Source organism: Lynx canadensis, chromosome D3 (genome assembly GCF_007474595.2).
Source record: "Lynx canadensis isolate LIC74 chromosome D3, mLynCan4.pri.v2, whole genome shotgun sequence".
NCBI classification, from domain to species: Eukaryota; Metazoa; Chordata; class Mammalia; order Carnivora; family Felidae; genus Lynx; species Lynx canadensis.
Window position 1 is genome coordinate 20,044,520 of NC_044314.2, and position 17,806 is coordinate 20,062,325.

Below are 17,806 nucleotides of genomic sequence, written 5' to 3' on the forward strand. Positions count from 1 at the left end.
TCTTACGCTCTTCTCTGTGCATGCATCTTAATACGAAGTCATATTCTTCACATAGGGAACGTGTATAGATGCAGTTTGCTGCCATGTTTTTGTTGATTAGTTGCTTCAAGTCAACGTGGAGATGGTTGCAGTTTATTATATGATGTCACAGGTTCTGGTGTACGTCAGTTGCACTGCTGTAAAGTACCAAGAGACCTTTTAGGGATAAAATACCATGTAAATGTAAATTATCACCACCTATAAGACACTTTCATTAATTTCATATCAAATTCATGAGTGTTTTGAGCTCTGGGATTTGAGTCTTCAGTATTGGGCTTCTCGCTTATTTATAGTTTTTTTTTTTTTTTTTTTTTTTTTTTTTTTCTTTTCCCCTCCGGAGTTTTAAGTAGCAGCACAGAATAGTGCTAAGAGCACAGCCTTTGGAATCAAACTGCCAGGGTTTGAATCCTGGTTAGGTCACTCAACTGCCTGTGTAACTAACCTCAGTCAGTTTTCTGTGTCTCAGTTTCCTCATCTATAAAATGGTGTTTATATTACCTGCCTGCCAGGGTTGTTGTGCAGATTGAATAAATCAGTCTGCATATGCCCTTTGTGTAGTGGGCAGTAATACATGGCAAGGACTCAGTTATTCTTATTTGGGTAAAGGAGGGAAAAGCGAGCATGGAAAAGATGAAAGGTCTGTAAATAATAACCTCACATATGCTTTCAGAGCCACCAAAAATTTCATTCATTGTTTAGTGAAATAGTCTTTTCAATATGCAAAAAAAAAAAAAAAATTAATAGGGTAACCAGGGATGATGGGTTGGGGTTGGGGACAGAGATTTATTCTGATCCGAACATGGTTATGATGAGTTCCCCAGTCTGATGCCAGGGAACAAAAGGCTCATTCTTCAGTTCCCAGAATGAGGATTAACAGCGAAACAGCCTTGCTTGGCTTGTCCTGAAGCATCAGATAATTTTTCATTAAGGCTTTTCATGGGATGATATGTTCCACTGGTATAGGTACATCTTTTTCAGTGGTGGATGAAATACCTACCATGTATATTTCATTTTTAAAGTGACCTTTTAAGAATGAAAGGCCAGAAAGCCAAACATGAGCTTGTTATTACCCTACTGGTCAACCACAGCCTATCTTCAGAAATCATGTTATCAGTAAGTTGTTCTTGTCTGTTTCCATGTGGATTAGAATTGTTCAGGTGCAGTAATCTACCAAAGGTGATACTTCTTGGATGTATCCTTGTAAATAAATGGACTTATGAGATCATGTTTGCTTTAAGTGATGTTTTCATTCTCATCCGGTTTCCTTGGCATTCCCTTACAATAGGATACCATGGATATATTGAAAGAAAAAAAAATAGAAGTCAAATGGAAAATGATATAAGAATATAAAAGTATTACATTTGGAATTTTATAGACATTTGTTAACAATAATGCCCCTAAACAAAAACCATTTTTTCCCCCTTATCTTCCCAGGGCAGCAAGATAAAGGCTTTATTGAATAGATCAACAAAAATATTGGCCTTTAAAAAAATTGGAAGCAGCTTATGTTTTCTGCTTAGGTTTGTATTTCAAGGGCAACAGAAGAAGCAACGGAATCCTTTATTGATTATCAGTTGCTGCCATTTTTAATAGTCAAATTTAAATATAGGTTTTAGCAGCTGATGGGTTCAATTTGGTCAAAACACGTGTTGACTTTCTGGATTGTTTGCTCACTGTAGATGCCGACTTGTTCTGGAGAAGGGGCTGCGTGTTGATCTCCTTTGTCTCCAGAAGGATTGATTGACGGATGTTGTGTCTGCTCATTTACAGCATTTTTCTTGCTTAATTTAAAAAATTGTGACATAGTATTACATGTTCCTTGTATACATCATTTTTGCAGAAGAAAGTTGTTTAGCCAATATGTCGACTTAGTTTATGAAATCCTCTCTATAGCTTTCATTCAGCCTTCAGTGTACTCCATTAGGTCATATCATTCGTTTCGTGCAAGGCAAATCATCACCAGCAGCAAAGTTTAACATTTGGTCCTTTTAGGTATAAAAATGAATCAAATGCCTGACAAGATTGGTTTCTGGTATATATTTCAGAATCCCTCCCCCCCCCCCCACCCCTTTACGGGCATACAACAAATGTTACTAACGGGTACTTTTAGTTTCTAAAATATGGACAGCAGTAGTCCATGCAGTAAAAGACTTGAGCGATTAATGCCACCCTTATGCCTCTTCTGAGTAGTTTTCGCCATGGGGCTTGGCACTGCCACCATTGTCTTTGTGCCAAAAAATATCCGCAGCGGCTGTCGCATCGTCGTACTAGAGGGTTGTCTCGAAAATTCCGCAGTGAACGCGCCGGGTTTGTTCATCGCTGCTATCTCTTTTAAATATTGGGAAAATAGAACCTTCAGCTCTTTCAGGGCTTCATTGTGGTTGTGGGGATGGGGGAGGAGGTGGGTGTCGAAGAATGGAGAAAGGAGGAAAGAAGCTGTCCGTGCCAGCCAGTAGGTATAAGTGACAAAAACCCATGCCTGACATAGAGGAAACGCAGATAGTTAGGGGCTTTTGTGTTCATGAGCACAGATAGTCACTTAAGAATCCTACTCAGACGTGTTATCAGTGCTTTTGAAAATTTTATTATCTGAAACAAATGTTCCAGCGAATTTTAAGCAGAAAATCAACATCAAAACCATAGCTAATTTTTAATGGACAGTTTACACAAAAGATATGTATATGTACATATATATATTCTTTAGAAACTGAGATGTCATTGTAAAATGGCTGCTGTTTGTCATTAGCAAATGATAGGAATGGATATAATATGTTTGAGAAGGTGCTCGGGTTGCCCACAGCCCCTGATTATTTTGCTCCCAAACAGGGGTTTGGGCTGTGAGGGCAGATTTATAGTTGAATTTGGGAACAAAAAGATGTAATAAAGTTAAAGGCTTACACTATCAGAATGAAATGTGTTCTCTCATGATCTCTGGAGCGATCTATTTGATGGTAAAAGTGGATGCTACAGATGAAATCTTTACAAGGAGCATAATCCTAAAAAAAAAAAAATAATAAAAAAAAAAAGTGCACCTCCCAGCCTCCTGCTGGCTGCGCTGCCTCTTTGGTACCTCGCAGACTTCGACAGAGTCCTGGACGGGTGCCCATTGATGTCATGGAAACACTCAAATTACTGAGAATGATTCATGTCTATGCTGGTCTCTTATCCTCCCCCACACAAACAGGAGTAGATTTTTAACCCTGACAACTTGTAATTTGCAGTGGGTTTATTTTTGTATCTGGATAAATATTTTTTAACAAGCAAAATTAAGATTAAGCAGTCTGTATCTGATATGATAGTAAAGAATGCTGGGTCTATGTAGCCAAGAGTACTTTGGGGACTCTGTGCAGCGTGAATTCATATTCTTCTCGTCTCTCCCTCCTCCTTCTCTCCCTTCCTTCCTACCCCCTTGCTCTTTTCATTTCATTCTCCCTCTCTTTATTTCTCTCCTTTCTCTTCCGTTTATTTTCATTCATATTCTTTCCCTTCCTCCCTCCCTCGCTCCCTCTCTTCTTCTTCTTCTTCTTCTTCTTCTTCTTCTTCTTCTTCTTCTTCTTCTTCTTCTTCTCTCCCTCTCCCTCTCCCTCTCCCTCTCTCTCCCCCCTCCCATCTCTCTCCCCCTTACTATTTGCACTGATCTTCTACCTTTAAAATGATGGAAGGAATAGCCCCAGCTTATATATATGAGTTGAGACAAATCCTGGTAGGAACCAGGTCTCTGTGCTGGAGTCAGGGGTGGGAAATAATACCAGGTGGTGAAATTCTATAGGGGATAGCTTCAGTAATTCCTTCTAGAGAAAAATTAGATAGCCCTTCTTCCTTCCTACTGTATTTTGCAATCTGATTTTTAGAAATTACCCAAACAGGACAGTAGATGTTTGTTCACTTAACAGGGAAGTCAGAGTAAATTCTCCTTTATCCATCTATCTTTCTATCTGTCTGTCTGCCTACCTCCCTACTCCACCTGCTTTTCTGATTGTTAAACAAGTGGATATTACATCAAAGTGAACTATGTGGTGGCTGTATTGAAGCTTTTTAGACATAAGAGCATAAGGAAGGACATATGTCATTTGATAGCTCATAAAGGTCGAGCTTTTTCTGTTAGTAATATTTACAAAGAGAAATTCAAGAGTATAAGTTTACACTTGGTTTACACAGAAGAGTACGTATGTCTGTATGACCACTTATGCTTCTGAAATGGGTAAACGTGTCTTTTCTTTAATGTAAAATCCTCATACGATGAAAGTTATTCTCTTAGATCTTTCTTGATAGACAGTCTATGAGATGGTATCCTGTTCCATTGGAATTGAAACTGATATGGACATTGATTTTCTACTTTGCCCTCAACACAATACCAGAAATGGGGTAGGGGGGAAGTGTTTTCCTAAGCCTGAGATTCATTGAAGCTAGTAGAAGAGTTAATACCGAGAGAGAAATTTTGAAACTCAGGTTTGGCTTTTTTTTTGAAAATCATCTTCCGTTTTGTGTATATAGTGACTTAGCTACAAGGTGCACTTTTGACAAGATAGAAGATTTATTAAAGATAGGTTCTTTGTGTGGTGTCAGGAAGGTAGACTCTAATAGCATTGTCATTGAACCAAAAGATAAAAAATGACTACCGTTACTTTTAACATTTATTTTAACTGGAGTTGAGGGAGGAAAACTTGGGGGTTGTAAACTTTAGAAGGATTTCAATTCAGTGTCTCAGAATACCACTGTTGAGTCTTCCCATTGGAAAAAAGAACAGTAGAGTCCTGGGTGTAAAGGACTATGTACCCTTAAGCTCTACTCTTGAAGAAAGAAGTAACCCTCCCTCTTGGGGTGGGGCTTATGTTCTGGGCACCTAGTCATGTCACTAGTAATACGGATCAATTTTCTATGACAACTCTTCATATGTCACTAAATTCTACTGCTTAGATCTCTTGAAATGTGGTTTCATTGTCTCCCTTGCAGATTATTAAGGCTAAAGATACTTCTAAAATAAACAAATGAGCAGCCTTGATGTCATCCTTAGATGTGGCCAGATAGCATCTGAGGCTCTATATATCTCTGTAGAGCCATCTACGGATAAAAACTGAGTTGTTAGAATTGGAACCAGACACTGACGTTGCCTTATTCCTTGTTCCACTGGGTCAGTTGGTAGAATCTGAATTTGGGTTCAGAGGGGGCAATTTTTCAACAGCCCCCTTTCCCAAATGTAAATTCCATCATCATTTCGATCATTATGGGGTGTACCCCTGGGAAAGGGAGCTTAAAAAGAGAGAGAGAGAGAGAGAGAGAGAGAGAGTCAGAATTTTGAGTAGTTTCTTTGCTATATTCACCATCTGGAGAGCCTTGATTGATTAGCTTTGGCCTCACCATTAAGTGTCAATATAATCAATGGGAATTACTAGACTAGGGTCATTACATAGATAATTTGCCTGCTGTGTAAATAAAAATGAAATTGTTTAAATTTTGTGAGAGAAAGAAAGTGAAAATAAGGGCTGACAATTTGTTTGTTAGAGAAAGTGGAGGCCATTGGAATGACAGTTTTTGGAAGTGTGGAGCAGTTTGGCTAAGAATAGGAATGAAGGATATTTTTTTTCCAGTTTATCATAGCCAGAGTGAGGAAGTGCTGTTCCCTCTCTTGCTTGCATACATTTGCCCGTAGTGCCTACTTTACGTATGTAAACATCGGGGAAGAGAAGTGGATGTCTGTTACCTGGAGATTTTTTTTTTTTTAAGGAAAAACGTAATTTACACTTTTTTGTTGTTTCTCTTGGCAGGTAAAACAGAAAGGGGCTCCTACTCATCTTATGGGAGAGAATCAAACTTACAGGGTTGCCACCAGGTAAGTGAGACTCTTGCTTGGGGAAGGGTTGAGAGAATTAACCTGGTAAATGACGGTTTGTTTTGTAAATTAGGTGATGCATCTTAGACTGTGGCACTAAGATGCACCGAAAGTCTGCCGATGCCTCCCTCTTCTAAAAAGTAACGAAATAACACAGACCTTGGAAGTGATAAACACCTCGTCTCTAGATCCCTGCTGTATCAGAACTACATTCACTGGCTTGTTTTTATTTTTTAATCCATCAGCCGGTACCAGTGGCACTGTTTGCAAACCAGCAACGCCGGTTAAAGTGGTTCTATCAAAAGAGTTTATTTGCAATTAAGAACTTGAGAATTTCTCACACTAGAAATACTTCATGCAGCCATGTGTCAGACCCTGGGTTCGGGTGGTTATTGCCCTAAATTATAGTTTTCATAGGGGCTGTATGATGTTGTGTGAAAACAGGGTTGTATTGAGGGATAAAAATGTCTGTGAAAATATGATTTGTTGTCCCTTTTTGTTTCTGAATTGTTTTTGGCTGGAAGTCAAGGCCAGCAGGCTAACAGCAAAGCCGTCTCAAGGGAAGCATGCGTGAGCTAGAAAAATAAGAATACTTTAATTAAATAATAAAATGCCAGTGTAATACAAAGGTATAGCATGTGTGTGTTTGCGTCTGTGTGCACTCTGCATTTGCATACTTTTCACTGCCCAGAAAAAGCCCAGTTCTGAAAATAATATCCAGAGCCCAAAGTATAAGCTTTAAGACAGTTGAGTTTTTATAGATGTGTTCTTTTTCATTTCAATATTGGAATTAATCGCATCTTTAAAATCTTTTGTTTGGGATTTCTTTTTCTTTTTTGCATTGGTTTCTTACTTTGGAAAACTCTTGATAAAATTGAATAATCCTGTCAAATATTCAAAGCTTTCTACTGTTTTATTCCTCATTTAAGCAGAATGTACCTTCTTGTGCTAGAAAGGGAATGCTTGCTCTCTGGAACCCTCTCACCCTCCCATTTTCTTTAGTGAAATGGGTAAAAAAAAATCAATTTTGAATTTTTGAAACAACCTGTTTAATATACCCTGGAAAACGTAAGCAAATAGTTTTAGCAATGAAATAGAGCCCGTGAAGGATTTACCTTTATGGATCAGTCATATGTCACTAAAGGTGGAATTCTGGTGGAGGTTTACCCCCCCCCCCCCCCCCCCCCGATATATTTGCATTTTTAAAGTTGCCTCCTCTGGCCCAGCTACCAATTCAATGCTATTCGGCATCTAAAAGATTGGTTGCGATGAGGGGAACCGTGCTTGGTTAAGAAGTCCTGCTGCACAAGCTGCAGAGTACAGTTCATGGCAGTTTGTTTGGAAAGAATTCTGCAGGAAAGAAATTTACAGCCATTCCAGCGCAACGGAAACATCTTTGGAATGTGAGTGCAAATGTTCGGGGCAGATAGCTCGGGCGACAAGCCTCTTAGTGCCGAGTCTCTAGTGTAAAGCTCCCAATTCCTGCAGAAGAGCCGGTTCCTGTGTATCTGGTTTCTGAGGGTCAAGGCAGAGGTCATTAGAGTTTTGGGGAGAAGAAAGTTGACAACATCCTTCCTTTTTGCAGATGGTCATGGCAGAGGTCTCTGTTTTCGCTGGGCCTCTTTTTCTGGTCAATGAGAGAATAGGCTTCCTCGCCCCTGTATCCTTTCTTACTAATAGGAATTGGCGTGATTCCTCACAGACACAAAGATTTCCTCTGCTGAGTAAGCGCGAGGCCCCTTAACTTGTTAAAGCATCATCCAGACCGCGTGAGTCTGTCTGTGTATGTGCAGGGACACAGACCCTCCCTCGGTTTGTGGGAAATACTTCCCTCGGGTGAAACTGAAGTGATTTTTTTGGCAGACACAAGGTGAGGAGTGGAAGGGGGCAGAGGGTGGAGTAGAGGTGGACGGACTGGTGTGTGATGGCTGAATTTCCGGGCCTTGGGAGGCTCATTTTGAGACATTCATGTCCAGGAAAATTCTGTTGTATATAGGAGTATGAGTGCATATGCTTTTCTTAAAAAGTCTTCATAATGTAGCTGTGGAGTGTGGCGATTCTGTCATTCTTATTTCTGCTTCGTGGTCGTGAGTCTTGCAAGAACCGACTATCTCTGTGCTTAGCATGGTCTCAGCAGTATCCATAAACAGTGTGATCACTTAAGGGTAAATAAAAGAGCAAAATTTTGGAAATTCCCTGATTGAGAAAATTGAGGCTGGAGAGGAAAAGTGCACATACTATGAATTTCTTCTGCTTTCCGTGAAATTTGAGAATAGAGCAGACCATAGTGTGTCTCTTCCAGTGAATGTTTCTCTTATGCCGAATTGCTTTTTGAATCCCCGTCTCCAACACCAGCTATGCAAACCAAAAAGAAAGGCAAAGTCTCGGGTACTTGGGCTTCAAGTCTAAGTAGCAGATCACAGCTGAAATGATTCCCCACTGTGTGGTAAGGTGAGTGGCTTCCTGGAGAGAAAGCTTTTGTTTTCTCCTGTTTACTACATTATAGAGATGCTGGGTGGAAATCCTATAGATGGTATGCCCTGAGGAGCTCCAAAAGCAGCTTTATCATATTATAACAATGTATCCTGTGGACTTAGAGGATTGAGCACTGTTACATGGGAACATGCTTATTCCAGTCCCAAATAGCCTTTTGTCTGGTGTAGAGAAATAGCGGTGGTAAGCAACAGGTAGCAAAATGCTGTCCTGGAGAAATAAATTATTATTTTGAAGTGTATGGTATTTCGAAAATGCATCAGGTTAAAAAAATATTACACGTATCTGTGATGTCCCTCTTGAGGATTTGACATGAATAGTGAAAAACGTGGCTTTTTGAAAAGTAGATATTTTAGCCAAAAAAACAAAAGCTGGCAGGTTCTTTTTAAGTTGTTTTCATTAAAAATAGTAATATGAATTCATTAATGCATTTCCACGTAAAATTATCAGAAATAAACATGGTAACTTTTTCAGACTTTTGAAACTGTGTAGATAATGAACCAATAGGCAAAAGCAAAGCGGCCAAATGGACTTTTTTTTTAGTCCTCACTAAATATGGCAAAACTAATTTAAATCAAATTGGGGTACGGAAATCACACCCAGGCTTAAAATGTTCTTGCCAAATTGCAACCTCATACTACTTTTACTGAGAGAAAATAAAATTTATAATGGAAAGTCTGACAGAAATGAAAATGAGCGGAAATGAAGTTTTTCGCAAGATAGTCCAACCTCTATCCGGTAACCAATAACTAATACCTAATGGGCATCATTGAAGATCACAAAAGGAAAAAAAAAAAAAAAACAATGTCATTTGCTTTTGGCCTCTTTTGCTGCTTTGAATAGGATGTTTGGTGAATGCAAACTTTCTAATCTTGCCGAGAGATCTTCTGTTTTTGAATGGAATGATGATGTCAACACAAGTGATTGTTATTAAGGCAGAAGTTTTCTCCTTAAATGAAAGTTCAGGACGGATTATCAGGAATTGTTTGTCTTTTCTTTTTTGGGATATAGACCAGGTCTACAGCAATCGTTTCATTATTAGTGTCTCCTGGGCAAGTTTTGTGGGGTGTGTGTGTGTGTGTGTGTGTGTGTGTGTGTGTACTATATGGAAAGCTGGGCCCTATCTGAGACCAATTAAATTAGAATCTTATGAGTTGGGCCTTTGCTTTTCTGACAGTTCCCAGGTGATGTACTGTGTAGCTAGGTTTGATGATTTCCTAGAATGTTCTATAGGAATGTACTGTATTTTAAAGATGTGTTCAAAAACTGGTATTGCCAGTGACCTTGAAAGAGCTTTTAGACTTTTTGCCTTAATATGATTGTTCAAGACATGGATATATACTGCATAAAAACTTCATTTAAAAGGCAGTGAGAATTAGTGATTTACTGAAAATCAGGAGGACGCCTTGATGTCTTTATACAAAATTCTGCAACTGTGAATGTCCCAGCCCATATCTTGTTTTCTCTAGTGAAGTCCAAGGCTCTAACCTCAACTGCATTCTTTTTCTTTCTCAGCAAGTAATCAAATAGGACTATGCTGATAAAGTTATTTGATGTTGAGATCTTAAAACCAACGGGATTTAAGAATTAGGCATAATCTCAGATACTTTTGTTAAATTCCAGAAACTTTGAAACTATAGAAAATGGATCTTCTCTATATGAAATTTGACTTGCTCATAAACTTCGTTTTTGCTTCATTGAAATTAAACATTATAGTTGGTTCTGAAACGAATTACACATTTATGAACTGATTGTTTTTCTTTTGATTATTTTTATTTTTGATACGGACAGAATTACAAGTGACTTAATTCGAAAACTTTTGGCCCCTTTAAGTTTTCCTTATCTAAAGTCAAAATAGGAAGCATGGAAGCAAAAAAGACATGAAATCCTTTGTTCTTAAAAAAAATGGCTACTTGGATCTTGTGGAAGCAGAAATGCATCTTGTTTTTTACTTTGACATCACGCTTAAGTGTTTGTTCATAGCGGACAGTAAATCAGTCTGGGTCCAATGCATTCTTCCGAGGACCCTCTACCGCCCACGTACTGTGCCTGTGTATTGCCTTATGCTTCCCTTCCATAGCGCCTCTTGGATTGTTGAATGCTGATTTCCGGCAAGATTCTGTAAACTCCTACAAGGCAGGGGCCACGTTGGCTTTATCTTGCACTATGTGTACTCTGTGCCTAGCAGGGTGAGAATTGTGATAACCTAAGGTTTATGGCCCCAGCGTCACATTTTGAGACCGGGAAGTCGGAATAGCAATGTATGGGAACCATTAGTTAGCATTGTTTTCATGCCTACAAAAATGAGAAAATCCATACTGTCTCAAAGAAAGTCCTTTGGAAGTCTGCCCTTCTAATGTGCTGTGCAGACCTCGGAATGACACACACAGGTCATAGCGTGGAAAGTCACTCATCACTTACAGGGCGCCGGGTACTGGCCCCGTGCTGGTCTCAGTGTGCTAGGCTGAACGTTCTCAAAGGAGATGATGAGAGAATTCTATGTTCTGGGTTTCCGGTGGGCATGTTATTGGAACCAAAGGTGAGAATCCAGTCCCATCCTTTTGGAGTATGCCAGTGAGGACAGTGGGGCAGAGTATTTATAATTATGATGACTTCAGACATCACAGGGCCCGAGTTTACCGCGTGTGTGCCATCGCGACTGTGCCCCAGGCAGCTGTTCACACAGCAGCTTGTTTGTTTTGGGGGCATTGTTAATGGGTGGACCTCTCACCCAACACCAGCCATCCCAAAACTCACCAAAGGGGAGAATGGAGACATTCTTTCATCGCATAGGTGAGCAGATATTCATTGGCCCTCTACCTGTGTGTTAGGTACAATGGAAAAAAACAAGGGGAGGCTCTTACATGTTTTCCCTTCAACCCCCGTAGCAGCTTTCTGAACAGAGACCATCAAGCTCCATTTATTTAATTAAAAAAATGTTTAGACATCTTACGTAGCATAAATTTCCAAATACTTAGAAAAATTGAAAAAACAATAAAATGAAGTGTCGTATACCCACCACTTATATTAAACAGTTGCTAATATTTGTTATATTTGCTTCATGTAGATGAATGTATATGTACATTTTTCAGTGAACCATTGTTAAGTGGCAGACCTAATAAGATTTCACCCCTAGATTTTTCACATCTTTTAAAATTAAAAACACTTAGCCATTGAAATAAAATACTATTATCACTCCTAAAGAAAATAATAACAATTTCCCAATCTAATACCCTATTTGTATTCACCTTTCTTAAAATGTCCTCCCATGAAAATGTCCTCAGTAGCTTTTTTTTTTTTTTTTCAGTCATTGCATTCATGCGTGGTATTTGGTTTCTGTGTCTCTTTATAATTTCTTTTAAACTAGAACAATTCCTGTAATTAAAAAAAATACATTTACTTTAAAGAAATCAGGCCAGTTGTCTTGAAAAATATTCCCCTATCTAGAATTGTCAGCTTATTTCTTTGTGGTACTGTTTAATTTGTTATCTATCACTTGTCTCACCTACAGATTGGAAATTATGTCTAAAGGTTTATTCGTATGGATGCTACACATTTTGGGCCCGAGTATGTCATAGATGATGCTATGTGCTTCATATTATATTCCATTCGGAGGCATATAATGTCAAGTTATGCTGCTACTGATGATGCTGACTTTAATCACTTGGTGAAAGTGGGGACCCCCAGATTCTTTCTCTTGTAAAGAAATCTTTCTCTTCTTGCAATCAGTAAACAGTTGTTGTGTTGATACTTTCGCACTGGGTAGATATTCCATTTCCTCCGTACTCTTAGGCTTGATGGTTTTAGCATACATTGATGATGCTTGCTTTTGAAGTAGTGATTAAAAAAAAAAAACACCATCATTTCATCTTAATTTATAGCTGATATTCTTCTGTAAAAAGCTTTCTTTCATTGCTCGTATTTTAGCACTGGTAATTTAAATATTTCATACATATACAAGTTTCATGCTAATAATCCTTGTATTAAATATGGTACTGGAGGGAACTGGAAGCATTAAAGCATTTTTAAAGTCTCTTAAGGTATATTGATTAAAAAAAAAACTGTTGTGGCTCAGGCTAATGGTCAGAAAAGCTTTAATTGCAAGAAGAATAAGGCAATTACGTTTCCTTGCAAACTAAACTCTAGCATTTTGCTGAAATTTTAGACCTTATGACAATGTCTATATCACTCGCTCTTAGATGAATCTTATAAGCACTGGAGTTTCTCTAGATTCTCACATTGTCCCCTCTATACTCCAGTAATTATTCTTAAAGACCTCACAAGACTGTCAGTGGCTGACCGATTGAGTCCAATAGGCAGCTGTGATTCTCAAAGTTGTCTCGTTGATGGTCACTGAGATAGTGGGTCTGGTCCCTCCCCAGTCCATGCACAACCCGGATGTGGCTGATGAGTGGATGTCAAAATGAATGGATCTCTAAAAGTTAGTCCGAGCTCAATCTAGAGGAAGCCTGGGAAGTAATATTAGGTGCCAGTATAAACTTTTATGCTGATCGTTATTGTCCTCATTTAATGATTAAGAAAGTGAAGCCCAGAGAAGTAGAGCAAGCAGAACTAAGGTCACACCCCAAGTGAGCTTCAGAGCCGGATTCTGAACTCTAAAATATCTGGTTTTAAAGCCAGTGCTTTTCCAGTGTGGGTTCCCTACTGCCCCACCTATGACGAGGTTTCTAGGCTCAAAGATCCATATTGCAGCCCATCTGGAAAACCACTTTTGGTAGATACCAGGCCCACTGGAGAGTCTGGGCCTAACATGGTGCCTAGAATAGTAGCTTCACTCAGGTCTGTTAAGGATGTGCTAGAACTCTGTGCCCTTGGCGGAAGGTTGGGGCGGGGTGGGGGGAACCACATGGCTCCTGACTGCCTGGCCCTTTTTGGTTGTTCTTATTTTTAAGTAAACCGCCTGTGTCTATATGCATGATCCATTCTGTAATTTCAGAATTAGCATGTGTAATTTCATTAAAACCAATAAAGCTTCACTGTGAAAAGGCTGGGATAGAATATGCCAATTCACATTTTAGCAACAGCATGAACACTTTCTTAAAAATGTATAGATTATATTTGGGCCTTGCTTTTTGTGCAATGCAGGCAGAATATGGTTTGCTATTACATGAATTTGGATTCTTCATAGAGCAAACTAGTTTTCCGAAAATACAAGAACTACATAGAGTCAAATTCTAAAACCATACCTTTCTCAGGCTCTTAAATGTGACCCCATAATTTTTCGATTATGGCATTTAACTCACTTGTGAAATATATGAAATGACATATATGTGTTAGAAGCACAGGCAAGTTTTATACAACAGTTCGGGACAGTGAGTGCATGAAAAAAAATGAAATTGCTTTGAGATGATTTATGGGACACCAAAAAGAAAAAAAGAAAAAGGAGTCCTGGTATCCAAATGGAAATTTCACTAGAATCTTTGGAGTAACTTCTCTTTTCCTGTAAGACGTATTTGGGAGGTTTTAATAACCACTAGCAATTAGGAACTCAGTTCATCTTTATATTTTTTATATGTAAAGAGAAAGGGGAAGATCAATTAGTGACTAAACAATTGGTTTCACACTGACGTGTACTTGATAAAAGTTAATGTTGACATGAGCCTGCCTATAGTATAGAAATCGGGATAGCCCTAAAGCTTCTTTCCAGAAGGAAGGAAGTATACTCCCAATGCAGTGTCAGGAAAACTTTTCAATGTAAAATGGCAGAAATATTTATTCCTTTATGAGCATGCTTGAAATGGTTTCATCACTAAGAAGGTATCTTCTGGAACTCTTAAAACGGAAGACCCCCAAGTTAAAATAGTGGGAACACTGCAAGATCCCAACAAAACCCCATAATCTTTCTAGAAATAAATACTTTAGAAAGGAATAGATACCGAGTCTGCTGCCGGACCTGATATGGTAACCTGCTTAGAATTGAGCCTCATCCTTTGAAAAATTGGGTGTCTGTGTTCTGGATGTTTATGTGGATTTCTTTACATATACTTTCACTCACAGATAAACTAAACTGAGCTTCCTAAAGCCTGGACCTTTTATGTTCAGTGTGTTATTTATTATCCAACAGAAGTAGTTTCTTGGGAGAAGAAAACCGGCAAGAATACATAGTTGCATTTGCTTTAGGATTTCTAGCGCATAAATGTTGTTTTCATAGTATGGCACTTATTTTTGTACTTAATAAAGGGAGAAGTCCAGTTTTGGTGGGATAGCATTCTTGGCCTGGCACTTCCCCAGATTTTGTTAAATAGAATATGTCATCACTGTTTAATTCTTATGGTAACTTAATGAAATCTATGTAACCGTTGATTTCATTACTCTCTCCTTTCAAAAGACATCTTCTAGTGAAGGCTTTCTATGACATTTAAAAAAAAAACGCTAGATACATCTTATTTTCAACCTACCTCAAAGCCACATTTGTGTAAATTTGGGACAATGACACTTCAGTGATAAGAAAGTAATTAGGAGGAATATCATTGAGCTTTTCAAGCAGTGACCATTCTCTAGAGCTCTAGATGTGGGGGGTACCTGTGTATCGGGGTCTGACTGTGCATGCACACGGAATAATCTGAGCTCATTTGTACAGTGATAATGAACAGCAGGGCACTGAATCTTTTCAGTTTTATTGGTATTGTATACAGTAAGTTATTAAATTTCATCTTTGTAATACACCTGCAGTAAAATAACAAAACATTGCTGCACTTAAGGAACATGTGTGTGTGGTACAATGCCCTCCCCCATCATTTCAGCCCCCCCCAACAGCTGCTTGCAGATTTCAAGATCCATTGTATATATTCCCTTGAGCCCACCTCTAATAATCGAGACACATCTGCCATCGCAGTATTATAGGCATATGTAGTTTTATTGAAAACTATACCTGTAAAAAAATTAAATAACTCCTACCTCAATTAAATTGGCAAGCTACCTTTTGCAAAGATCATATTGCAGACCTCCTGAGACCCAGTGAGTTCATTTTATTCTTATATTACAAATCACTAAATATGTTATTTTTATTTAGCCAAGTGGCTCGTTTTTCTCATTCTTTGATAATAAGTCACTTTCATCTATTCTTACTTTTGTTTTCCTTTTCCGCCTCATCTCCACATATAAAAAAAAAATACCATGCAAGTTGTATGAAGGAAACACTGAGAGCCTCGCTGCAGTAAACACAGGATAAATAAAGTCAAAGGGAAAGGACCCCAGCATGCAGCTTTAATTTTTAAGTGATTATTAAATAGACATAAAGGTTAAAAAATCAGGGTTAAAATATGAACTCATCTTGTGCTTTGATAGAGATTTTTACAATCTTTTTTGAGATCAATTTGATCACCATAATGGCAGAAAAGGAGATAATATGAAGAAAGAATGAGTTAAGAGGTCATACAAAGCATACATAGATGATTAGATTAGATTCCTTACCTTAATATTTGCTCTTTTTTTTTTTGAAGAATGGGTCAATAATAAATGTCTATAAAATAAATTTTTATTCATACAGGAATAAAACAAGTATGTTAGGGTGTCTATATAATTATTCATAGTAAATTAATCATGCCACAAGTACAGTGATTTAGTTAAGAAGAAAAGTTTATGAGCTTGCTTCCTATTGTCAGAGAAAATTCCAAGGACTAGATGGCCACTATATGAACAGGAAGAAAACTGTGTACCCTTTTAGGAGCATGTGAAGGTTCCCCATTGCATAGTTCCTTAGAAAGAAAGAATGTTTTGTGCTATTCAAAGGGCAGTGTGTGAATGGACTGAGGGAATGAGACATGGGTGCCTGTTCCCCAAGTGAGTACACTTACGAAATAGATCCTCTGATGGCAGTTGGAAAGTGGTTGGTTCCATAGGAAAAAGTCACAGCTAAATAGTGCATGATTGTTGCCCTAGTGTAGGTAGGAAATCAAGTTGCCTTATTGATCACCAGTCAGGATTAAAAATAGTCGCATTTAGTTTAAATGATGGATTTTCTTTTTTGATAATCAAGACTGTTGATTAAAACTGTTGGTCATTTAGTTCCACTGTGGTTGCCTGTGCCCATGAGATTATTCTCGGTCTCTGATCAACTAGGGTATTTTCTGCCCCTCTCACAGTTCACAGAGATTCAGAGTCTAGTGGGGATAAAAGGCCAAGTCCTAGGGGCACTTGGCTAGCTCAGTGGGTAGAGCATTCTGTTTCTCGATCTCAGGGTTGTGAGTTCAAGCTCCACGTTGGGCGTGGAGATTACTTAAAAAAAAAAAAAAAAAAAAAAAAAAGCCGAGTCCTAGATAGGGTCATTGCTGACAACTAGGATCCCAAACCCCAAGAGAATCAGAATTCAAGATCTTAGAAGGATTTCAACTTTGTGAGCTTGTTTGTGTTATAGAAAAATACATTATAAATTCTAAATAAATTTTTTGAACAAAACTCATGCACATGTGGGGGAATACTACATAATTCAGGCCATACTATTCCTTGGAAGCTCCATCAACAGAAATTTCTTCTCCTGGATGTGATTACCTTCTGTAGAAATATCTATTACCAGTGCTTTTGAACTGTGAGTTCTGTTTCTCTCACTGAGCTCTGCAACTCAGAACTGTCATGTGTAGAGTGACCGGTACAACACAACATCGACAGTGGTAAAAGATCTGCTGTGGACAATGACATGTGGCAAAGAAGAATGTCAACAGCTGCTACTACTCTGACATTGTCCCTCAAGGAGTCTTTCCACGTCTCTACCATTTAACTGTCTCAACCAAAGAGAAATCACTAATGTAGATCTGTTCTCAGTCCTGTTGACACTTAGTTACTAAGTAAGATTTGCTTCAATTTGTTTCTAGAGTACAAGTCCTGGGTGTCATATTCTGGTAAGAATATTTAAGTATAAGGTCTTATACATGGAAGAAGGAACTATACCTGGATTTATTTCTAGGAGAACTTGTTCTCTATTCCCTTTTGCAAGTAACACATACATCCTATCATTCCTAGAGTCCAGACTGTCTCTATTTCATACCTCATTACAAAGCAGATTTTTCTTCTCATTGTATCCTAAGTAACTACATTGTTTCCTAAATTTCATAGTGTACCTTCAAAAACTCAGATGCCAAGATTGGAGGCTCCTATGGAGTTCTATTCAATAGGTCTCCCTTAGTTACCTGGTGCAAATAATCTTACCTGTGTTCTAGGTATTTGTAGATACTGCTTTAGAAACAGAATGGAGACATACTAAATCAGCTCTGTAGAACCTCAACCAGCAATCAGAACATTCCAGAACATTCAACAATAATATATTCTACCATACCTTCATTTGGGTGTTCAGTAAATATGTATTATGAAATAGCACCCTATTTCTCCCCATCCCACCCCCCGAAGATCATGATATCACTACCCTGGTAGAGGGTTTGAGCTAATAGTACAGTCATCTAATTGGAGGCTCTAACTCATTACTTTCCA

General features: G+C 38.4%; 1 protein-coding gene across 13 annotated transcripts in view; it reads left to right on the plus strand.

The window, feature by feature from the left end:
- The window catches only part of TCF4 (transcription factor 4), a 351,707-nt gene that overhangs the window by 173,342 nt on the left and 160,559 nt on the right, over positions 1 to 17,806 (plus strand). For all 13 annotated transcript variants that reach the window (XM_030336279.2, XM_030336272.2, XM_030336273.2 and 10 more), the window contains one exon: positions 5,805 to 5,869. In XM_030336279.2, coding sequence (XP_030192139.1) covers positions 5,805 to 5,869 — 65 coding nt within the window. The remainder of the gene's footprint in view (positions 1 to 5,804; positions 5,870 to 17,806) is intronic.